The 25756-nt window shown below is 40.2% G+C and overlaps 2 protein-coding genes across 2 annotated transcripts in view; one reads left to right on the top strand and one right to left on the bottom strand.

Moving 5' to 3' along the window:
* Positions 1 to 227: 227 nt before the first annotated feature.
* Positions 228 to 22901, bottom strand: ADAT2 (adenosine deaminase tRNA specific 2). Its single transcript, XM_057740058.1, has 6 exons — positions 22764 to 22901; positions 12751 to 12855; positions 10060 to 10210; positions 7549 to 7655; positions 3408 to 3480; positions 228 to 3299 (listed from the first exon to the last, which is right to left on the bottom strand). Exons 1-6 carry the CDS (start codon positions 22857 to 22859, stop codon positions 3256 to 3258), a joined length of 576 nt encoding a protein of 191 aa, XP_057596041.1. The 5' UTR covers positions 22860 to 22901; the 3' UTR covers positions 228 to 3255.
* An 89-nt stretch (positions 22902 to 22990) lies between these two features.
* Positions 22991 to 25756, top strand: part of PEX3 (peroxisomal biogenesis factor 3) — a 28603-nt gene continuing 25837 nt past the window's right edge. Inside the window, exon 1 of the mRNA XM_057738566.1 lies at positions 22991 to 23330. Coding sequence (XP_057594549.1) covers positions 23258 to 23330 — 73 coding nt within the window. The 5' untranslated portion in view covers positions 22991 to 23257. The remainder of the gene's footprint in view (positions 23331 to 25756) is intronic.

Raw genomic sequence — 25756 nt, forward strand, 5'->3', positions numbered from 1 at the left:
ATGATGATATCAAGTGTGTGTATATATACATATTTACATTTTTTGTGTCCTCCATTTTCACTCAATAATATAATGATTATTTTCCCATGTATTAGATGTTTTAAAAATATCATGAAAAAAATGTATGATGTATATAACTTTCTACTAAATGGTTCAGAAAAACATATATTGATATATTTTTTATACATCATATATTTATATATATACTTTTTAGAGAGAGAGAATAATAGAGATCAAATGATAAATCTAAAGGTATAAAATGTTAATAAGTTTAAACAATAAGGGATATACAGGTGTTTTTGCAACTTTTCACTAAGTTTGAAATTATTTCTAAATAGAGTTTAAAGAAAAATTAACAATTCTTGCCTACATTGGAGTTCCTGGCTATGTATTTTCTCTCCATGATATCCAAATACAACACAGGAAAGGATGCTTGTGCCAAGTCACAAGAAAGCACAAAGATATTTTAACATGATCTTTTATCAGTGATTGAAGCCTGCCAAAGCATTACACACCACCCATTCTCAGCAGAGTCCAGTGCACAGACCAGTAAACACTGGATACTCTAGCAACTTAGAAGCAATCATTTCCCACTAATTTCTCTAAACAAGGCTGTGATTCAAAAACCTTTGTGCATCTCATAACTTGCAGAATTATGTCATACACAAAACAAGCCTCTCAGCTGGTCCTTTAGACACACTCCCTCAGTATCAATCAATCGGATTCAATCTTTCAAACTAAAACATCTTAATATTTTAAGCCACATATAATATTTTAGCTGGAGAATGCGCGACTCGGGAAGCAGGACCACCTCATCATATGTTCTCAACTCCTCACCACCACTGCTTAACTTCTGTCAAAATCCCACAGCCCTCATGTCTATGAGCCCACAATGGTCCTGTATCAGTGCTGGAGGTGCTGACCTCCAATCTTCAGTACTCCATCTGAACTGATTGTTCCCCAAAGCAATGGAGATAACTGTGCCTAAGGCCAAAAATTTAGGAGAGACTATTCTATAAAGTCAGTCATCACTGGAGAGAGAATCAAAAGGAAATAACCAAAATTAAAATTTTCAGCCATGCTTAGGAATTGGAATACTTACCCATTCTCCAAAACAGCAAAGACAGATCTGTGTATACTGGTGTGTATACACAGTATACTATGTATACTGGTAAGTCTTTTCTATCCTTCCCTGTTTATAGTTTTAGTAGTGACCATCTCTGGGTTAAAATATACAGGTACCATTTTTGGCTTTGGCTTTTTATCCCAGATAGTCTCCTTATTATTCATTTTCCCCTAAATTTCAATCGATAATTTTATTTAGCAAATGTTTAGCAAGAACCTACTTGACATAAGAAGCTTGGCTGGACTTACTGGGTGGTACTCCCTAGGAAAAAGTTCCCAGGTTTTTTGTCTACCAACAATTCCCAATAAAATGACAAGAAGACAACAAGTGCGATGAAGTCTGCTTGCAAAAAAGCATAAAAAGCAGAAATGAATCATGACCAATGGCAAAAAGGAATAAACTCATCAAAGCACTAAAATTTAATTAGATCGTTTTTAAAGTAGGTGAAATTGAAGGGCAGGTACATGTAACATTATTATAGACTTAAAATCATGCATATTCTTCTCCATAAAACTTCTCAAATGCAGTTTAAAACACACACATACAAAACCAAGCAATTATAAATCCTCTGAAGCATGTAACTGTGATTAGCTGCTACTCTCAGCAATATAAAAATACTTTCACCACAATTACATTCCAGCCTGTAATGTAATTCAAAACAAACAAGTCAGAGACATCACTCAAATGGCAGAACCAACAAATACAGATGCTTTGCATCAAGGAAATGAATCCACTGAAGAAATGCAACTGAGAAGGAGCTGCCCTCCAGGGCCTGGAGCTGGGCTTCTGGTGGATCAGCGACGCCCCCTTCTGGGCAGACACAGAGCATCCTGGCGTGGCTCTGCAAAGCTGCGGCTCATCAGAGGCAACCCCTGCTGCCGTCAGGAAGGTGAGTGTCTGGGACTTCCTGCTGTGGGTACCCTTTCCAGGGTTGTGCTCACACTTTAATATGTTAATTTTGGTTTTGGTTTATTTGTTCATTTGTTCATTTGTTTGCTTTGCCACGCCGTGTGACATGGGGGATCTTAGTTCCCCGACCAGGGCTGGAACCCTTGCCACCTGCAGCGGAAGCTCACAGTCTTAACCACTGGACCTCCAGGGAAGTCCCTTTACATTTTAGATTTTAAATTCTAATTCTGGATTTTTATAAAGAGAAATAATTGTGTTTGATTTCACATGAAACTAACCATTCTATTTAATTCTGCACATAGCATTCCCACCACCAAATCGCACACCCACCCCCTCTACCCTGTTCTTTTTCTTTTCACCGGAATTCTTATCACCCTCTAACATACTGTGTAATCTATTATGTTCATTACCTGTCTCCTGCGAGCACATGAGCTCCGTGAGGGCAGGACTGTTTGTTCTGCTCACTGATTCAGTGAACCAACAGAGCCTGGCACAGCACAGTTGCTCAATAACAAAGAAGGAGTTGTCCATTCATGCATTGCTTTTATTTTTAAGACTATTCATCTTCAAAAAAGGCATAAATAAGGTTTTAGGATAGCCGTATGCTGTAATTTTTAAATGATACTTAAGCACTTGTTTCAAAAGTATGTATTTTCTCTAAATGCTTTATAAAAGCAAAAAATCTGTTCTAAGGACCATAGAATCATGGTCTACATGTATATGATTCACATACAGTTTCCAAGGAAGTCATGCCTCCCCACCAACCCAACACACACACACACCCTGGAAGAATACAGTGGCTGACAAGAATGAAGGGTCCGAGTCCAAAAGGCTGGGCCAGGAGCAGGTGTCCACAGGGGGACATGCTCCATGCAGACACACCAGGTAACTAAGTCCGGATACACATCCTCTGAACGTCAGCACGTTCCTGGACAGAGCCTAATGATTTTGGCAGGAAGCGCAGGCACTGCTAACTAATTGCTAAAAACCTCAATCTTTCACTTTTCCCCTTTTTAAAAATGTTCCAGCTTGTGGAAAAGCTAGTTGTTTGCAATTTTCAGACGTCTAAAAAATATTAATTTGTTCCCTTAACACAGCAAATAATGAGAAGCCATTTTCCCAAGAATTAAGGACAATGTATAAACATATGATTCAATGATGTCAACAGCTTTCTATCCAAGAATGTGGTCCAGGGGCATGAGTCTTTCATTAGAACAAGTTCAGGATTTCGGACATTCCTTTTTCCGAACCTTTGATTTTGGTGCTGTGAAAAGAAGAGAAAAGATAAAGAGAAAACAAAGAGGTGAGCGCATGCAGCCTCTCTTCGTACTAATTTAAGTGGAGTACATACATACAGTAGCAGAAAACTGACCATTTGGATTCTCTTGTTTGTAGAAGGTCTTTAACATCTCCACTGCTTCCTCAGCCCCGTATCCAGGGATGCACTGATGAAACGAGAAAGCTGAGAATGAACACAGGCCTAGGAAAATGTGTGTTGTATCCCACAAAAACTGCAATATATTCAGAATTATGTGAACACATTTCAGATAACGTTAACACGCCTTGTGGACATTAATAACACATGTAAGGAAACACATTTCCAAAAAAATAGAATATAGTCTCAATTAAACATCTCTCTCAATCAACTAATTATTATTTCTCAATCAATTACTGTGATCATAGTACAACTCACAAGCTATGTGATCTTGGGTAAGATACGTAAACTTTCTATGCTTCAGTTCCCTCATATGTAAAATACAGGTAATTACAGTAATTAACCCAAAAGGATTTTGTGAGGATTAAATGAGATTAGATAATATACCCCTGTTAAATACCTGGCATATCGTTAAGTGCTCACTAAGCACTAAGCTATTTTTATCTGCTGTTCTTTACTGGTGGCCCATTAAGTGTTTGATTCTATAGAGCTAGGGTTGGCAGTCCACAGCTAGAAACAGTCAGCTACAAATGGTTTTTATATTTTTAAAGGATTAAAAAATAAATAATACACGACAGACATAAGTGGCTCACAAAGGCTAGAATATTTGCTCTCAGGCTCTTTACAGAAAAAAATTAGTGGATCCTTACTACAGAGGATTTTTTTAAACTATTCAGTTTGTTCCATCTTCGGTAGATTCCTTCAGAGAAGAGATCAACACATGAAAGAATAAGAAATCGTGATAACAGTAGGGAGGGTGAAACTTAAACGTGCCTTAATGACAGAGACTATTTAAAGAGACTGAGCAGGTCATCTTAGGGAAAGAGTAGGAATAAGCTTAGGTTGTGAGTGAGAAAAACCAGCTGATGGGGGTGGGGTGATTATTAAAGGAGTAGAAGGAAAAAATTAAAGCAATAAAACATGGCTTTGAAGGAGTTTGGACTTGACATGCTGCACCCTTTGGAGGTGCACAAAGCAATGCAATGAATGGAGGCGATTCCAGGGAATCTTCCATCTGGAAGCAGTGCCCAGGAGAGGACGGAGCCAGCACAGGGCGGGCGTGTGTGGTCCACTGCTTAAGATAAGCCTCCCTTCCTCTTCTCCCCTCAGTCGGCTCCTGCCTGGGCCCACAAAGCCTGTATAAACCTTCCCCATTAAAACAAACAACCTTTTATGAGTTCAATGTTTTTGGATTCCACATGCAAGTGAGATCATACCGTATTAGTTTTTGACTTATTTTGCTTAGCATAATGTCCTTGAGGTGCAGCCATGTTGTTGAAAATGGCAGAATTCCCTTCTTTTTTATGGCTGAATAATATTCATATATATATATATATATATAACCATATATACAATACTTGCTTTATAGAAGCAGAGAGTAGAATGGTGGTTGACAGGGATGGAAGAGGTAGGGGAAATGGGGAGACTTTGGTCAAAGGGTACAAACTTTCAGTTATAAGAGGAATGCTTTCCAGCATGGTGACTATAGAGAACAATACTGTATTGTATGCTTGAAAGTTGCTGAGAGGGCAGCTTACATGTTCTCACCATAACACAATAAAAACAACAAAATGATAATTATGTGAAGGATGTATGAACTAACGTTACTGTGGTATAAACATTTTGCAATATATACATGTATCAAATCATCCCTCTGTACACCTTAAAATCACACAATGTTACACATCAATTATATCTCAATAAAGCTGGAAAGAAAGACAAATAACCTTCCTTCTACCCTGCCCCCCACACAAGCTGACACCCTGCTCCTCCCTGAGAACATTCCCGAATCACAGCTACCGCTTTTGCGGCTCTTGCTTCCTCCACAACCTCATCCTCACTGGCTTGTGCTCCCAGGACTGCCCTCTCAGATGTCCCAAGGGCCCTATTGACCAAACACCGATCTTTTCACGCTCCTCAACTCTCTGCAGCCGTGGAGACTTCTGGCCACACTTGCCTCTTTTTAGAACCCACTCCTCCCTTGGCTTCTAAGTACTTCATCTTCTAACCACATTGGTGAGAATGGTATTTCCTACCCTGTTAAGTGTTCTTGTCCCCTGAGGCCCTCGCCTCCCCTCACTGTCTCATGAGCATCCACCTGCACAAAGCGCTGTCCTCTCAGGTAGAGTTAGAACCTTGGTTTTCCACCTTGGTTGCTCAGTGGAATAGCCTGGGAGATCACTAAAAAATACCCCAATGCTCCCCCTCCCCCCACGGCTTCTGATTCAGTCGGTCTGGGGTGGGGACCAAGCACAGGCTTGGGTCTAAGCCCTCCAGGTGATGCTAATGTGCACTCAGGGACCAGACCCACTGAGTTACAGGTGGAGAAGGAAACTGCATCCCTCTAAAATACCAAGATAATCTTTTCAGGATCTAGTGCAGCCACAAATTTGTGGCTTTTAACAAAAAGCACATATTCTTATTAAAGTAATTTTTTTAAACAAGGCAGGTAAGGTAAATTAATCACCATCTTCTTTGAAAAGAATAGTTCTGTAGGCCTCCCCTATGAACTTTAATGCTGCTTATAATGCAGTATTAAAAGAATCTATAATTCTACAGTACAAAAACAGCATCCCACCTCCCACAAACTCCCTCCTCACCCGCACCCCCACCCTAAGCCAGCCAAATAAAAGAATAAAACACAGCATCCAGAAGCCTGGGCTAGCGATAGTTTCTTTAGAATCTCAGAACGCTGTTAAAAAAAAAAAAAAAAAAAAAAAAACCATAATTTGGCATCAAATCTGGAGATGTGGCTTCAAACCATGGCCATTCATTTTGATGGAGCCAATCTGGCCAGGTACACACAGCAAATGAACTTATTTTTTGGTTCAACCAGATCAATTCCGTGCAGGGATTTGCAGGAGAGGACTGTGTGCACTCAACGTCATTGGCATGTTGGTCAGAAATGTTCTACCCATGTCTCATATCCAAGGGCTCATCTCTGTTCTGCCCAGAAGCTCTGAGAAATTCTTTAGATCTTTCTCATAAATGAAGTAGAGTCAGCAATTCCCTTGCAAAGAGTTATGTAAGCAAAATTTAAGCTACTGATAGAAGCGACCGGAAAAAGCAAATCACTTTGCAGATCTTTTTAATGATCAAACTAACTGTATTGCTTACTCTCCATCATTCTATTACAATTTCTTTTCTGATGTGATGTTAAAAGTCATCTGTTCTCAAAAGTGCAGGAGTTGTTAGGAAAGCCAATGTTCAGCTGGGAAAACTCAAAATAGAATGTTTTCCAAATCTTGTTCTCACTGGGATTCAGCCAAATTTAGCCCTTGATAGGTACTTAATATTCTCCGAAGAATATCTGAAGTCTTTGTTGTTAACTACCCACCACACCCAGCAATTTGTTAAGTCCTTTTCTTTTTAAAGCATAATACTTTTAACCTGACATCTTGGAAAGAAAAACAATCAAACCAGTTTACGGAAACTGGTATTTGTCTACAGATCAAACTCTGAACTATAAATTCTTACTGCTCATAGCCTTAAACATAGAAACTTTGGGAGAAATGGTAAGGTTTAAGGGAAAGTAGAATTTCTAAGTGGATTCTTGGGCCTGGGAGGAATTTCAACATTAAAATGGCAGGAGAAAAAAATAATGAAAACAGGTATTGATTGCTAGACACCAAAAATAGTATAGCACAATCAAGCAAAATGACTGACTTTGTGCAAAAATATTGTGCATTCACTGTAAATAGCAACTACTGTCACTGACACAGGCTGAGCTGCACACAAACTTGGTACAGTGTGGAGCTGGGCACGTGTGGAGGGAGAACGCTCACAGGGGTAGGGTCCTCAAACATAGCTGAAGCTGTGGGTGAAGGCTGTTAGAGGAAACTGGGAAGACTGGGGGCCCTCTTTCTGGAGGGATCCTGTTAATTAAGAAAGCTGAGTACTTACCTGGAAACGATTACCTGTTGTCTTACACTGAGGCATCACTGATCTTGACCAGAGGTCCCAAGAGCCCACCTGCTTCTAGCGTGGCTTCTTGGTATACTGAGTACACACTATTTGCAAGCCCACAGTAAGATCCCAGTAATTAGAAAGAAAGAAAAAGTATAACAGTTCATGTTACCTGAAATGGTCTCCCAGTACTCGGTAGATCAGCAGAGGCAATATCTAGAACAGAGCCACAACCACCAAATCGTTCATTCTGACAGCCGTAGACAACCAGAGGGATTTCAAAGGAAGAATTAAGGTCCTACAGAGAGCATGCAGTTCAAGTGCCTATCATGACAAAACTAGGGTGAGTTTATACCAGTTAGCCTGGAGAGAAAAGCCCATGCTACTCTTAAAAACAATACAACTTAGGTTTAGTCTTAAAAATCCAGTCACATGATCCAATTATACAAAAGAAAGAGGTGTAAAGAATATAGAAAGAATATAGAAATTAACATCTCACAGGACTTCCCAGGTGGCGCAGTGGGTAAGAATCCGCCTGCCAGTGCAGAAGACATGGGTTCGATCCCTGCCCCAGGAAGATACCACATGCCGCGGAGCAACTAAGCCTGTGCACCACAACTATTGAGCCTGTGCTCTAGAGCCTGTGAGCCACAACTATTGAGCTCATGTGCTGCAACTACTGAAACCCACGTGCCTGGAGCCCACACTCTGCAACAAGAGAGGCCACCACAATGAGAAGCCCATGCACCACAAGGAAGAGTAGCCCCCACTCGCCGCAACTAGAGAAAGCCCGTGTGCAGCAACGAAGACCCAACACAGCCAATAAAATAAATAAATTTATTTAAAAAAAAAAATCTCACAGTTGCAAATGGAATGAAAACTGACGGTGTAGCTGATAAATGCTCACAGGTTGGTGCTCTCTCTGATCTTTCCTAGATGACTTTTTCGGGATCATTATAGAATTAGAGCCAGAAAGGAGGCAGTAATTTAATCCAGGGAATCTCACCTCTTAGAAATAACAGATTTTTCCCTGTTCTTTCCTCAAAAAAATATAACCTGTGACCTAGTAGAAACCAGACTAAAGCAGAGCCACTCTGTAAGGCAGGATGGGCAGAGAGTTTATAAAGTGGAAACTGTACATATTTTCATACTCAAAACCCTATTATTTTTAAAGTGATTAAATGATTCACACATATAGCAAAATAAGTACATAAAAATATGCAAGTATGAGATTGAGTTGAATTATCAAATAATTTTTTAAAAGCTCTTCTGAGGCTAACTTGCTATAGTCAGTATTTGTGTCACTTATTCTGTGAAAGACACAATTCAAAGAGCTGTAACTTTATCAATTGCCCATTTATTTACAATTACAGTATCATAAATGATTTGTTTGTTTTTTACCTTGTATTTACTTCTGATTTAAAATTTTTCAAGCCTTCTATGTAATAGGTATTCATGGCAAAAACAAACAATAAAAACATATAAACACTGAGACGAAGTGAGAGAGTAGCACAGACATATATATACTACCAACTGTAAAATAGATAGTGGGAAGTTGTATAACAAAGGGAGTTCAACTAGAGGATGGAAGATGCCTTAGAGGACTGGGACGGGGAGGGTGGGGGGGACTCGAGGAAGGGTGGGGGGGGAGTCGAGGGAGGGAGGGAATATGGGGGTATGTGTATAAAAACAGATGATTGAACTTGGTGTACCCCCAAAAAAATAAACAAACAATAAAAAACATATAAACAGAGAAAGAAAAATTTTAAATCACCAATAATCTCTTAACTAAAGGCAAAACAGGTGCATATTCTTCAGATCTTTTCCTATGCACATTGTTTTATAATCTAACTTATGGTTTATCTTTACATGACAGTTTAAGTCGTGTTTCTCACTCTAGCTTACTTAATAGCTATTTGTTTATTGATATTAAAAAAAGAGGTAATTTTATTATTCAGAAATCTTTCTTAAAAATTCTTTGGCCTGGGACTTCCTAGGTGGCGCAGTGGGTAAGAATCTGCCTGCCAATGCAGGGGACATGGGTTTGATCCCTGCCCCAGGAAGATACCACATGCCGCGGAGCAACTAAGCCCGTGTGCCACAACTATTGAGCCTGCGCTCTAGAGCCCATGAGCCACAACTACTGAGCCCATGTGCCGCAATTACTGAAGCCCATGTGCCTAGAGCCTGTGCTCTGCAACAAGAGAGGCCACTGCAATGAGAAGCCCGCGCACCACAAAATGAAGAGTAGCCCCCACTCACTGCAACTAGAGAAAGCCCGTGTGCAGCAACGAAGACCCAACACAGCCAATAAAATTAAATAAATAAACAAATAAATAAATTTAAAAAAAAAATTCTTTGGCCTGCTTGGTGACAACCTAGAGGGGTGGGATGGGAAGGTGGGAGGGAGTCTCAAGAGGGAGGGACTATGGGGATATATGTATGCATACAGCTGATTCACTTTGTTGTACAGCAGAAACTAACAAAACATTGTAAAGCAACTATACTCCAGTAAAGATCTGAAAAAAAAAATTATTTGGCCAAGGGATACTGTATTTTATAACATGCACCTCCTGTAATCTTTTTTAAGTCTGTTTTCATATAGTAGAAATGGGTTACATGTTTGGCCATTTTCAAGTTCACAGGAAGAGTACGAGACATTAACCATGAAGTCAAAGGATACTCATCAGGCGGAGAGCAGCTGCACACATGATACATGGCTCCACGGTGACGTACAGCACAGTGTGTTCAAACACTTCAGAAGGGCTCTTGCTGCGTTGACGACACCAGTCTAGGGCCTGGTCGATGGCCACCATTTCTGCATGTCGAGTAGCCTGAAAAGAGAGGTGCTTGCATTGACCTCATTGGCTACATGTAACTGTATTTTACAAATATTCAAGAGTAAATATGAAAAATGTGCCTATCATTTCTGCCAACATTTTAGCAAATAAAGGTTTCAGGACACCCTTAGCAGTTGACAGTGTGTTTCCTAGTTCAAGTACCATAACCTTACCAACAAAAGATACCTAATCTGAGATGCCAGACGAATTATGCTCTATTTTTAGTTAAGTACCTAAGTACTTTAGGGGACACTCTTTCAATTAAAATGCCATAGAGAGATAAGACTCAAAAAAAAAAAATGTGTCTATGGTTCCTGAATGTTTCAGGGGACACCTGAAATTTTCATAAGCATGTGTTCCAGGTTCGAGTATGTTTTCAAGGCTGTCACGGACCTCACTCTAAGCAAATCTGTATTTGGAATGCTGTCACATATTTTCTTTGGGATGAGATTTTATATACTGGCAGACTCTAAAGAGGAGCAGATTTGGTATCAGTCTCAGATACCTCGTGGGAGTAGTTGAGCATAGGAGAAATCACACAATGTGGAATCAACCACACTTCAGTCTGAATCATAAATGTGACATTACTACTTATCTGGCCCTGAGCAAGTTATATAGCTTCTCCAAGCCTTGGCTTCCCCAGTGTAATACTGGATATACTGGTATCTACATCTCATAAAGCGATCTGAATTGTATGAAGCACAATGACACATAACGTGATATATGTCCTCTGCTATATGATAATTATTTATAATATTCACGATGCTCATGTTTATCAATAAACTTACACTGAGTGTCAACCAGGTACAAGCCACTATGCTAGCCTCTTTGTGGGAAAAAAAGTCTCTGTCCGTAACAAGCATAAAATTTGGTGGGACAAACAGAAAGGTGTTCATTTACCTGTGACGTAGGGCAGGGTGTGGGAAGTGCTGGCACAGCGGCCAAGGTGCCATGGAAGCCAGAGGCAGATGGGAACATTACTGGCCCAGAACTAATGTAAACTCAGAGCTGGAAGGTACGTTAGTGAAGAGGTTCCCACACCTGACTGCATACCAGAACCAACTGGGGAGCTTAAAAAAGAAAAGTTTCCCCAACTCGGGTGCTTTTTAAATATCAGATTCAGAATTACTGAATCAAATGTCCCCATAGTTTTCAAGAAATAATCGTTGACCTAAATCATCTCAAACAACTCTTTTACTGCTGAAGAACCAGAAGCTAAGCTATGTTAGGAGGTTACTAGAGACACGCAGCTGGGAGAGGTGATGATGGTGGTGACGGGGGTGATGGTATCAGAGCCAAAATAGGATTCGGGTCTCCTCATTTGGGGTCAAGAGTCCTTCTATACTGTGATTACAGGGTAATCTTCTATAGAGCACAGAATACTAAAAATAAATCCAGGTTAATTTCAAGGTGTGGAAGAAACCCACTGGGGGTTTAGATAGATGTTGCTAGGACATTCAACGTTCTCATGTTAAAGATATTGTACTGAACCACAAAATACACACAGGGAGATATGACAATTATTTAAAACAAAAAACCCCACTTCCACATAAGTATCTTTATATTCACTAATCGCTGTATTACAGTTTATTACTTATCCCATAGGCATTTTCATATCCACATAACAATTGCTTTGTGAATCTGGGTTCCTATTTTGCTTGTGTGTCACTAAATCTGAGTTTTCTTTTTGATAGGTGTGATGGATGAACTTTAAAGTCCTCATAGCACCAGTTCCAACACCAGCTTGTTCTCTGACTCCCAAGTAAGATCAAGCTGTGTGTGAGGCATATGAAGGTTATAAGCTATCCCTGAGTCCACCTAGCACTTTTTACAATCCTAAAACTTGATACTTTATTTATACTTACTGTGACACACTGTTGTGTTTCCATGTTCAGGAAATGCTGCCTTAATTCATGTACTTCTTAACCTAACCACAATAAATTAAAGTCCCACAAGCCTTTAATGTGTACCTGTAGATACAGAGACAGCAGGTGGTGGAGACTGTATTCCACTGAATTATCTGATTTAGGAATAGCTTCCTTTATACAATCCTTTTATACCTCCACAGCTATCAACTGAGGGTGACTTTTTCATTTACCAGGAGGGATGTATTATTTAAAGGTACTAAAGGATATGATATGAATTAAATTGATGTGTTTATTATAAAGTAGAATTTTCATATATTACATTTGCTTAAAATGGAGATGGACTCATGTCTTCTGTATGGACAAGTGTAATAAAAGCCCCTCTTGGGTTTTCTCAAGTGCTAAAGTAAAACGCCATGAAATAGAAAATCAGACACAAAGAGGTTACTGCTTCGTTCAATTTTTCTGAATTATCCAAATTTTAAAAAACTAACAGAAAAATAATCAGAAAAAAAAGGCATTCAAAAAAAGAGACGTTTAGGGAAACTATCGTTTCACTGATACTCACAGGACTCTACACAGACCCATCTTCTCGCTGACTACAATAAATTCATTCCATGTCTACCATCACTGCCATATGTTTGCAATTATACTATTCAACTCACATACATTTTTGGTTTGATTAACTTCATTTCTTCCCTTCCCCACAACTTCATTGTTGTAGACCAAAAGGCAGCCAACAGGAACCTCGATATTTTCTAGGGCTTCTTTGGCCTGAAAGACAAAGAGGAAAATCTAAAAGGTAGTGTTCAGTACATGAAGAGATGGTAGCAGAGAAAAGATACAGACTGAGCAGTACACACATGTGCAAACACCAGGACAAAGAAATGCAGGTCAGCTTCCCTTTTCTCAAACACACTTCAGTATTTAGTGCCTTTGTTCTCTGTTGTATCCATATTAAGGGAGACTCAGGAACAAATCCCCTTCGCAGGTCCTGAGCCCCCTGATTTTTTACTTCTCGTTGGAAAAGGAAGTAATCAAAAGACTGCTATTGACTCTTGTTCTTAAATTGCCAGGGTCTATGCACCTTTCTACCTCTGCAAAGAGGTAGAAGAATAAGTAACATTTATAAATCTTTCATATTAAAATTCTTTCCATGTTGAAATTCTACTTGCTTAATTTTTTTTTCTTTAAAAATTACAGAAAATATCCTCTAGAGTTCCAACAGCATAAAGGTGACCAGGTTGGATATCTCTCTGGGCCCACAATCTCTGCTCTAAGTAAGGCAATAAAAGTTTCAGAGCACTCTATACAAAAATGGCACAACCACTTTGGAAAACATTTTGGAAGTTTCTTTAAGAAGTAAACACACATATAGCCTATTCTACTCCTAAGCATTTATTTAAGAGAAAGGAATATATGTCCAGCAAAAAAACCTTGTAAAAGAATGTTCATAACAGCTTGATTCGTAATAGGCAAAGTCTGGAAATAGCACAGGTGTCTATCAACAGAAGAATGAACAAACAAACCATGGCATAGTCACACAATGGAATACTATTCAGCAATAAAAAGAAACAAACTACTGATACGCACAACAATATGGATGAATCTCAGACACGCTAAGGTAAAAGAAGTCAAACACAAATCACGTGAAATACTAGAACAGACTGAAGTAAACTACGATGAAAGAAAATTGGAACAGTGTTTGCTTCATGAAAGGGGATTGTAGATTGATTGAAAAGGAACACAAGGAAATTTTCTGGGGTGGTGAAAACTTTATCTTGATAAAGATGTAGCTCGCACAGATGTCTGCATCACTCAAAAGGGAATGAACAATACATTTAAGACCTGTGCATCTCACTGGATGTGAAGTATACCTCAACTGAAAAATACAAATGAGAAAGATAAGTTAAGGCACAGTTCCACCGCCATCCCAGGAATGACAAACTAATTATTTTACTCACAAAGTCTCCCCTCTAGTAGAGGCTGTCCATTTTTCTTCTAACCCTGTGGTTGAGGGAACCCCAGCAGACCCAGGGCCCAGGACAGCTAAGGAATACTTCTTCGGGCAGAGAGCAAAAACAGGCAGATTATTTCTGGGATACCCTGATACCACAGGTGAGAGAGAACTTCAGAAGGGTGTAACCCCTGGACTAGTGTACAATCATTTCCGCCTCACTACAGTTAAAAGAACCCAAGTACAGCTGTTTCTAGAAAGGCATAGCATTTCTTACTTTGGCAGGCCGGAAGACCCTTTGGAAAACAAGACTCCCTTTTAAGCGGCGGTATCTTCACACACCATAGGGTATATAAAGTGCCAAGTTAAAGGCTTTGCTGAAAACAGTGTGCTCTATCTCCTACACTAGCCTCTTGCTCCCGGCTACACTATTTATAGTAGCAATAACGTCCTATCCTAACGCTAGCATGGGTTCCTTAGCTGCTTCAAGCATGCTCAACTGACAATCATTTGGCCAAAACTGCTGAAAGGAGAGGCACACGGTGGGAGCGTACTGTACTCCTCACCCATCTGGAGTGGTGGGATAGAGCTGCAGCGTGGAGAGGCGTAAAAGAGACAGTGTCTGAAGCAGTAAGACCGCACCGTTCAGAACTGTGTCATGAACTACCCACAGGCTAGTTCTGTCCCAGTTCTGTAAGAACAGTTGAAGCATACCCAGTTTATGCAAAGTTTGAGAGAATGAAGAGTCCCAAGGTTTGGTGAATATATACAAATAAATATACAAATGTACCATAGGCTGCTATAGAAAAGAAAGCCAGGAGGAGGACTGACAGCTGGGGAAGGTGGAGCTTTTAAGCACCAGTGCAGTTAAGGCAATCATCACACAAAGAACGAAATTTAAAATAAGCTTAAATTACTATTCTGACTTATTTTTGCCTGTTTTTGAACTTTATATAAATGGACTCACACAGTATATATTTTGTTTCTAGCTGCTTTTGTTTCATGGTTTCCAGTTTCATCCATGTTAATTCCTGTAACTGTAATTTACTTTCGTTGCTCTACAATATCACTTTGTATGCATAAACCACAGTTTCTTTATACAATCTGTTGATAGATGTTTGGGTTGTTTCCCCTTCTTAATTATTATTACTAATGCTGTATGAACATGTTTATACCTGTCTCTTCATGTACTATTAATTTCTGCTGAGTATATACCTAACAGTAAATTGACTTGGTTATAGTCTATGTGTGTGTCTGCCTGTAGATAGGTACTGCCAGTTTCCCAAAGTGGTTATAGCAATTTACACTCCCATGAACAGTGTATGAGAGTTCCCACTGTTCTACATCCTCACCGACAACTGGAATTGTTAATATTATTTACTTTTGATATTCTGATGGATATGAGGTGGTATTTGTGGTTTTAATTTTCATTTTCCTGATGAGTGAAGAGGTTTATCATTTTTTTCATAAGTTGATTGACTTTTGGATATCTCTCATGAAGTGACTTCAAATCTTTTGATCAATTTTCCTTTGTGTTGTTTGTCTTTACAAAAATAAAAAATTAATTGAAGGAAAAGAATAAAATAAAATAAGCTTAGGATGACACATAACCTGGGGTACACAAGAGAGACAAATCATTTATTCATCCATCAAATATTTGTCAAGGATCTTGAGACAGGAAAGTTACCCTGGGTTATTCAGGTGGCCCTAAATGCAATCATAAGTGTCCTTATGAGAGAGGCAGAGAGAGATGTGACACACAAAGTAGAAAGCAATGTGACGACGGATTGGCTTTGAAGATGGGGGAAGGAGCCATGAACCAGGCAAGGAATGTCGCTCCAGAAGCTGGAAAAGGCAAGGAGATGTATTCTCCTCTAGAGCCTCCAGAGGGCGCACAGCCTTGCTAACAATTGGTTTTGGCGCAGTGAGGCTCGGTGTGGACTCAGGGCCTCCAGAACCAAGAATAAACTTGTATGATTTTAAGCTATCAAGCAGTGTGGTAATTTGTTACAGCAGCCATAGGAAACTAATACGCCCTGTTAAGAGGAAGAAAAGATAAGCTAAAACTGGAAGAAAATATTTACAAACCACATTTTCAACAAAAGGTCTAGATCTGAACTATGTAAAGAATCCTCAAAATTCTCACTAAAAATTGTTAGAAAATGGGCAAAAGATATTTAAAGACATTTTATCAAAGAGAGCGTACAGATGGCAAATAAATACATAAAAAGATGGTCACATAATTAGCCATTAGGGAATGCAAACTAAAACCACAATGAGATTATCACTACACACTTACCAGAATGGCTAAAATAAAAAGTATCAATCCCAACTGCCCGCCAGGCAGAGAGACAGGATCACGCACATATTGCCAGTAGGAATGTAAAATGGTACAGCCACCCTGGGAGATTGCTTGGTAGTTCCTTAAAAAGCTAAACATGCACTTGACATATGACCCAACAACTGTACTCCTGGGCATTTATTCACCCAGGGAAATGAAACCTTATGTTCACACAATATACAATTTTGTACACAGACATGAATGTTTTATTCATAATAGCCAAAAACTGGAAATGACTCAAATGTCCTTCAAGGGGTGGCTGGTTAGACAAAGTGTGCTACATCTATCCATGGAAAACTACACAGCAATAAAAACTAATCAACTATTAATTGACTCAACAACTTGGATGAATCTTGAGGAAATCATGTTGAATGGAAAAAAAAAAATCCCCAAAGGTGACGTATTCATGTATAAAACATTCTTGAATGACAAAACTACAGGTATGGAGAACAGATTAGTGACTGCTGGGGTTTAGGGTTTGGGAGGATTGGTGGCTATAAAGGGGTAGCATGAGAGAGCCTTGTGGTGATGGAGCAGTTCTGGTGGTGATTACACAAAATTAAACAGGTGACAAAACTGCATAGAACTACACATACACACAAATGTGCACACACAGGTTAGGGTCAGCACATAAAGCTGATGAAATCTGAACAAGCCCTGCAGACTGGGTCAATGTCATATTCCTGGCTGTGATATTTTACTACAGTTATGTAAGATATTACCATTGGAGGAAACTGGGTGAAGGGTATGTGGGCCTTCTCTGCATACTCTGTTGCAACTTTCTGTGAATCTGTAATTATTTCAAAATGAAATGTTAAAAAAAAAAAATAAAGGTAAAATAAACAAAAACGCTGTTACAATGGCGATTAAGAAGAGATGCCAGGACTTCCTAGGTGGCACAGTGGTTAAGAATCCATCTGCCAATGCAGGGGACCAAGTTCAATCCCTGTTCCAGGAAGAGCCCACATGCCGCAGAGCAACTAAGTCCGCATGCCACAACTACTGAGCCTGCGCTCTACAGCCTGTGAGCCACAGCTATTGAGCCCGTGTGCTGCAACTACTGAAGCCCACGCGCCTAGAGCCCGTGCTCCACAACAAGAGAAGCCACAGCCATGAGGAGCCCGCGCACCACAATGAAGAGTAGCCCCCATTCTCCGCAACTAGAGAAAGCCTGTGTGCAGCAACGAAGACCCAACTCAGTCAATAAATAAATAAATAAATAAATTTATTTAAAAAAAAAAAAAGAAGAGATGCCTACTGAGGTAGGAGGAAAACCAGGAGTGTCCGGTATTATGGAAGATCCAAGGAAAAGACTATGTCAAGAAAGAAGGGTCAATTTGGGTGGAATGAAGGAAATGAAAACCAGTGGCCTGAAGAGTGACTTATCTATAAGCTACATTTCTAGTTTCTATTACAACAGACTGTTATGTCTACATCTCAAGTGTTCTGATTCTGAGCCTGCAAATAGGAAGAACGTAAAGCTTACTAAAAAACTTACCTTGATCCAGGACTATTTTAAGCACTTTATTAATTCATTTAGGTTATAACCCTATGAGACTGGTTCCATGAGCTTCCCCATCTTACAGACAAAGAGACTGAGCCATGTGAAGGTTATGGAATTAGCCCCCGTGAGGGGCTGGGACTAGAGCCCAGGCAATCTGGTTCCATCCACTCACTTGTCTGCCAAATCTTTGTGGAGCACCAACCAGGTGCCAGGTTCCTGGGCTCTCTGCCATGGCTCTGCCTCTAATTTCAGCTCCAGTCACCACTGATCAGATACTTTATCAGTGTTCAGGTTCTTAGTAGGTCTAGTTCAAGGGACAAAAGGAGAGCGATGTTTGGCAAGAGAGTGAAACACAGAAAGTGTAAAGTAAGAAAAACTGCAAGAGGGACTTCCCTGGTGGCACAGTGGTTAAGAATCCCCCGCCAATTCAGAGGACATGGGTTCGAGCCCTGGACCGGGAAGATCCCACATGCCGTGGAGCAACTAAGCCTGTGTGACACAACTACTGAGCCCACATGCCACAACTACTGAAGTTTCTCTAAAGTCATCATTCCCATAAACTACTTTCTAGTGATGCAGTGGTAACAGGAGGGGAGAGGGGGACAGAATGCAGTGTACACAGACTCTTGATGAGTCCCCAGGTATATCTCCTACAAAAGAAAAAAACAAATCAGGGGAAAAGACAAGTTATAGCCAGAACTCTTAGGTAGAAAATAATAACGTTCAGAAGGTCAAACTACACTACAGCTGTTACTAACTCGCAGAAGCTCTCTTCTCCCTCTACAGCATTAAATTCCTCAACCTGGCACCCAGAGCCTCCCAACTACCACCCACGCTCCCCACCAGCCAACTGAGCCAGCCTAACTTCCATTATTCTTCTAGTCCTTGGTTCTTAAACTTTCCGGAGACCCTTTGAGAATCTGATGAAAGTTATGGACTCTCCCACGTGAGAAAGGCACATGCATATGACATTTTTATACACAGCATCAGGGTTTACAGAACTCCCCAAAACCTGGGCTGCAGTTAGGAAGCCCTGTTCTGAACAAACAGCTGGATCATCTCCTAACCCAAGACCAAGTCCTCCATTTCTTTGGACTTGACGGTTCCTCTGCTTGATCAACCTTTCTCTTCTTTTCCACCCACCTACATCCCACTTTCCCTTTATAAAGTTAAGAAAGCATCCTATAATTTAACTCGACTGACTTGCTCAGGACTTTGTCACCTATTATCTGATAGAACTTTATATCTCTCTCTTAATTTGGACCCTGAACTTGTTACTATTAACTTTTTCATTTGTGCGTGGCTTAATTTCATCAATTAAACAGTATGCTCCTGGGAGGCAAGCACTAGATCCAAGCACTAGCAAACCTGCGCTGCTCACATTGGCAGGCCTAGCACATATCACAGGCCTAACACATAGGAAACACTTAATCACACCACATTTGTTACAACGGATGTGTCTGTGCTTGATTTCTTTTTTAACTTCCCCCAGACCTAGCACAATATTATAGTAATATTATATATAGGCACCCAGAAAATGCAATGACAGTAATATGCAATTGATTTACTCTAGAAAGCCTGCAATTTTTTTCACTCTATCTCTGACTCTAATATATATATATAATGTGTATATATATATATATATACACACCCTCAATCTTTCTTTTTTCCTAAGTATGAAGTAGGTATATTCAAGGCAAAAACATTTGGGGGTAAAAAAAATCCACACATGAAAAAGTAAAAACCATTCATAATCCCAACACTCCGAAATATGATCACTGTTATTATTTTATGACAGAAATTTTTCAGGTTTTTTTCTATGCCTGCATATACATATTTGTAGTTTTCTAAAAAGTCAAATTGATTTATACTATATATACAGTTCAGCAGTCTGCCTTTTTCATTTCAAGATATATTACAAACATTTCCCTATGTTGAGCAATGTTTTTTCAGCACATGATTTTTTTAAATTTACATGAGTATTTATGATTCATTTCACTGGTCCCCTATTGTCTGACTAGCACATGCGGCTATTCTTCAAATTCCTCATTATTATAAACAAGTGAAGAATGTTCCTATATATCTCCATCGCTTTCCTATGAATTGTTCCTAGAAACAGCTATAAAATACAAAGGGTTCCTACAATGTGATTTTTTAAAAATAGAACTAATAATAAAGTTGGGCAAAGGAGGATATGTCTAGGCTATTCACAGAGAAAAAAATCCAAGTGTCTAATTATGATGCTCAATACACTGTAGTCAGTGGGATGGAAGTGAAGAGGCAGAGAGGTCCAGCAGGGTACACTGTGAGCAACCAAACACAGCACAGTACAGGTAGGGGGTGAAGACAGGTGGCTGGGCTCAAATCACAGCTCTGTCCTTACCAGCTCCCTAGCTTTGGGAAGTTTACTTAACTCTAAACCTCAGTGTCCCCATCTGAAAATGAGGACAGTAATGATACACACCTGATAGCGTAGGGCTACTATGGGGCTTATGCATCACGGCCAACATGAAACACTGTCCGTGGCACTGTGTCTGGAACGCAAGGGTGCAATGCTGTTATTCTTCTATTTGATTCTAAGCCTATACCCTCAGAATTATATGTTGTGATGATTAAAACAATAACCTTTATTATACACTTAGCTCTTCAAAAGAAAACTGTCATGAAAAATAGTGATTTTACGAACAATAATAGTGTAGAGAACTTTATTTAATGTTTGATAACTTTATCAAAGAACAACAAAAAAAGTAATAGATATTACTTCTCACCTATAACATTGCTAAATATTAAAAAGTGATAATTTCAGAGCTAGTGGGAACAGGGATAGGACAGAACATTCTTAAACACCGGGGATGAAATTGTGACCATTTCAGACCAGTGCTATCCAAACAGAACTTTCTGTAATAATGGAAATGTCCTTTGATCTGCACTGTCCAATATGGTAGCCACTAGCCAAGTGTGGCTACTGAGTACTTGAAATGCAGCTAACGTGACTGAGGAACTGAATACTTAATTTTATTTCATCTGGAAGAAACATATACTATTGGCCAAAACCAAAAAAATAAGTGTAAACTAAGGACCTCCTTGATCCTGTGTACATAATCACACCCCTAGGTGTTTATAATCCAATTAAAAGACAAAAATGTTAAGGCCAGAGAGGGCCTAGAAATTACTTGGAGTTCATTCCACTTTATAGAGTAGAAAGCAATACCATAGGGGGATAAAGTGACTTGCCCAAGGTCATACCAAAAGGTAGTAAAAAGACTCAAATGTTTAGTCCATAAGTCTAGAGAACAGTACAAAGATAGGAAAGGATGGAAAGAAAACACGTTTTGATACACAAAGTGGAAAAACTCAATGACTGATTAAACTTAGCTGTTTCTGGAACCACTATGGAGTCCTGTATGACAGCATCACTCAAAATTTTGTCTACACAAGCTCCACATAAACACAATGAGAGCCCCTGAAGCAAATGAAAATATAAGGACGAGATCACGAATTCTCAGCATTCCAGCACCCTGGGCCCTCCAGGTCTCTCCACCATAGAAAGATATAAACTCAGCTTAACCTGAGATATTTTAGCCTTCGTGTGCATTTATTATCCTCACTACTTACTAAGATGCTGCCGAGGGACTTCCCTGGCTGTCCAGTGGTTAAGACTCTTAAGACTCACTGCTCCCACTGCAGTGGGCGCGGGTTCAATCCCTGGTGGGGGAACTAAGATCCCACAGGCCACACAGAGCCGCCAGAACAACAACAACAAAAGATGCTGCCAGGCATAGCATATTACTGAAATTATCTGGGGGAAGGAGAGTGAGATTTCTGATATCACATGACAACTCCTTGTCTCCAACTTGGAGAATTTAGTAACATAAAAGGAGCTCAGGACAAACAATTCCATATTATAAATTACAAATTAATTATTTAAAGGCACATGCGAACATTAAAGTATCAGACAGAAAGTTATGCATCCTGTAAGTTTAACGGGGGAAATAAATTTTGAAGTGGGCTTGAAGAATGGGTCTTGAAATCAAATCAGGGGTGATAACCAACATATTTTTTTTCCCCGAAATGCAACGAAAGAGAAATACCAGGAAAACTGTACATAGGAAAGTTAAGTACTGTTCTGTAAAACTGCCGTTTCAATTTTATCTATGTGTGTGTTTACTGGAATGTAATGCAAAATAAGATTTTTTTTTTTTACTGTGAGTCACTTTCGAAAAAGTATGAGAAACAAGTTTAAAATAAAACATGCATGTGTGTGCATGATTTACATACACATACATATACGCCGAATACACTTTTATCCCTATTAAAGAGTTCGCTGGCACGCGTAAGTATGGGTAAAGCTTGGATTATACACAAATCTAATTAGAGCCCTCCTTAATCAGTCCTGAAGAGAGCGAGGGAAGGAAGTGAAAGGCTGGCTAGCTGGCTAGCTGAATGAATGGTAAAATCTGACTGATCAGGGACTCGTTTTTATCCTGCTCTCTACCAGAAACATCCTCAGCTTCCTTCCTTAGACTAGATAGGTTCAAAGGGTCATAAATACAAAATACTGTGACTTCGACGATTTGCAAGTGTCCACAGGAAAGAAGGGGACGCAGCACGCACGTGCCAGCAGCCCCCGAATAGGGATGTTTGTCGCAACTTCAAACAAGTGAAAAAGAGATAATTTCTATATTTCCTCTCTTCCTTCCTTCAGGGCCACTGTGAGAATGGGCTAAAGAACATTTCAGGAAAGTAAACCCAGAGAATTGTGAGCGCCAGCGAGATTACTGAGACCAGAAAGCGCCCCCGGGGACGTTGAGTCAAATGCTCGGGTCAGGATTAGCCAGAGGAAATTCCCACCCTGTGCATTCACGTCCCGGCCCCCTCACCATTTGCATCGCCTGTTCCATCCACTTTTCGGTCTCCTCCGCCGACACCGCGCGCGCGCCGCCGGTAGCGGGCGTAGACCCTGCCTTGGCCTCCATGCTGTACCCGGGCCGCCGCTCTCCGCGCCAAAGGCCACGGCGGGGGAGGAGCGCTGGCAGCGGAACGCGGCGCGTGCGGGCCGTCGTTTCCGGGGGGAATCGTACGGTGCGGCACTCAGGAGCGAATTCCAGACGGACCTCGGTGCCCCGGACCAGTGAGCGGCGGCGGCGGCGGCGCGGCGGCAGCAGTAGAAAGCGCAGCTGCTCAGCTAATAGTCCACGCCCCCTTCCCGCTCCGGTGACAGTCTCTGCGGAAAGTCGCGTTCGTGATTTTTGCAGAGCACCGAGCGGGACGACGGCGGTCCGGCCGGGCCGTCCGTGCCAGGCGGCGAAGAAACGGTTTCCTGGTGAACCATCTCCCCTTCCCTTTAGACAACCCGCACCCCCAGGGCCTGAAGATGCTGAGATCTACGTGGAATTTTCTGAAACGTCACAAAAAGAAATGCATCTTCCTGGGCACGGTCCTCGGAGGTGGGTGACAGCGCTCTTGGAAAGGGGCATTGGAAGAAGGGGGTGGGGGAGAGGTGTCTGTCTTCTAAAATAGAGGAGGAGAGACCGTAGTCCAGGATTCGTTCAACCGTGGGGCGGGCAACGGGCTGACAAACCGCCAAGGTTCTTTACGTCTCTGCAGTTGTGAAATTTGTGGCCTTTGCCCTGACACTGCCCCTCACTCTGTTTCTCGCCTGTCTACTTATCGACCTTGGGAGAACCCACCACAATTTTTTTTTTTTCCTGTTTCAAGGCACCGTTCTCGTACAGACACTTTTTTTTAAATTCCCTTTTATTGTTTTATTGTGAGATTCTTCGTTTCTGTTTGGCACTCCCAGTGCTTTGGCTTTCATCCTTCGCAGAAGTTTCATAATATTCAAGAGAAGTTAACTAAAGCTTGCACTTCGAGTTCTTGTTTAAAGTTAATTTGAGTTTTTGAAAACACATTTATACTGAAGGACTGGAAGGTATATGCTAGACAGAAGAACACAAATCAATATTTTTAGCTCTGTTTCTGCTATTTTAGAATACAAGCTATGTAGCTAATTATGCAGTAATGAAGTGCTTTCGGGATGTTGTGTAATCTTCCTTAGGATCTTCAGGATTGGGATGAATTCCCACCTAGCTCACATAACTGAGTTGCACAGGCTAAGAGGAGATTTAGAAACAGATTAGATAGCAATCTTGAGAGCCTTTTTCCTCGTAAGACAGTTATGTCGTAATATGCAGGGATCTGAAGGAGATAATAAAATGTCGTGTGTGATACAGAAGAAGGAGATGTAAGAATGTTAAGAGGGAATTTTTAGCATCTGAGTTTTTTGAGAAGTTTTATCGCTAACTGCATGCTTTGGTTACAGAAGTAGTTAAAAACAAGAGCAGAAGTTTCCCAAAGAATTTGGTTGTTTTTCTCTTACTATAGATTGTATTCTGTTGACCCCAAACAATTTGAAATTAACAGTACTCTTAGCATCAGTAATTCAGCTCCGTTGATTCTTGAAAATTTGAAACAGGCTTCTTGGTAACGAGGCAAGGAGAGTGTTTTCCTTGTCTCCGAGGTCTGTCATAAACCATAATGATCATACGTAAATCTTAATGGCATTCTTTGAAAAATTCTTTATAGATAAAATGTATTTTCTAATATTTTCATCCACTGATATCTAATGTATGTTTAAATTATGCTAAGACTGCTGAGTCCACTTTAGAAGCTAATGATTTATGTGTGATAGAAGTATAAATAAAATATTTTTGCGTCTACTGAAGGAAAGAAAATGGTGTCTCTGTAGCAATCTCAGAAAAAATAGCATACCACGTCAGACTTATGGAACAACCTGATGGTAGGTTAGAAATAATCATAGGGGAAGCAAAAGAGTATACTTAAGAGATAGTGAAGATTTTCGAGAAGCTTTATAGTTACAGATTAAGAGGAATGAGAACGGCGGGAAGAGGTTCAGAGGAACAGAAAGAGAAAATAATCCCAGTGTTTTATAACAAAAAGGGATGTCAGTCTAAAAAGAAAAGAGTACATGACCGTGATCGGCATTTGTTTGAGCCTCATTGTCTTTCTATGAGGAAAGGTCCTATACATGGTACATATCAGTTAATCTAATTTAAAAAATATTTGTCCAGTGCCTGTAGTGTTGAAGGTAATACGATTAGAAATACAAGATTTACAGAGATTTTTAATAATAGCTACCATTTTGTGGGTGCCCGGTAGGCCCCCCTTCTGTTCAGTGGGGATGATGACAGGACAGTTATTGTTATCCCCATTCAGAAATGTGGGAGCCAGAGTGGTAGGAACTTTAAGAAACTTTTTGAGGGTCCCAGAGTTAGTAACAGGGAAGCTAGAACTCAAACCCAGGTGTGTTAGATCCCACAGCACATGTCTTTCCACACTGTACCACTCTGTCTTCATGGACTTTATGGTCTGATAGGAATGAAAACAAGTGACTTAGTTTGTTCACGCTGCTATAACAAATACCATAGACTGGGTGGCTTATAAACAACAGAAATTTATTTCTTACAGTTCTGGACGCTGGAAGTCTAAGATCAGAGTGCAGGCATGGTTAGGTGACGGGGTTGCAGACTTCTTGTATTCTCATATGCAGAAGGGTCCAAGGATCTCTGTGAAGTCCCTTTGATAAAAACACTAATCTCATTCTTGAGGGCCCTACCTTCATGCCCTAAGCACCTCCCAAAGACTCCCATCTCCTAATACCATCACATAGGGCATTAGAATTTCAACATGTGAATTTAGGCAGACACAGACATTCAAACCATAGCAACAAGCATACAAATAATTAAAATACAAAACAATAAGAGCTGAAAAATGCTGTACATATCAAACTGGCAGAAAGCATGTACAGTTGGAAGAAATCAGGAAAGGACATCATGGAACAAGTGGCACATTT

The sequence above is a fragment of the Hippopotamus amphibius genome, chromosome 6 (assembly GCF_030028045.1).
Source record: "Hippopotamus amphibius kiboko isolate mHipAmp2 chromosome 6, mHipAmp2.hap2, whole genome shotgun sequence".
NCBI classification, from domain to species: domain Eukaryota; kingdom Metazoa; phylum Chordata; class Mammalia; order Artiodactyla; family Hippopotamidae; genus Hippopotamus; species Hippopotamus amphibius.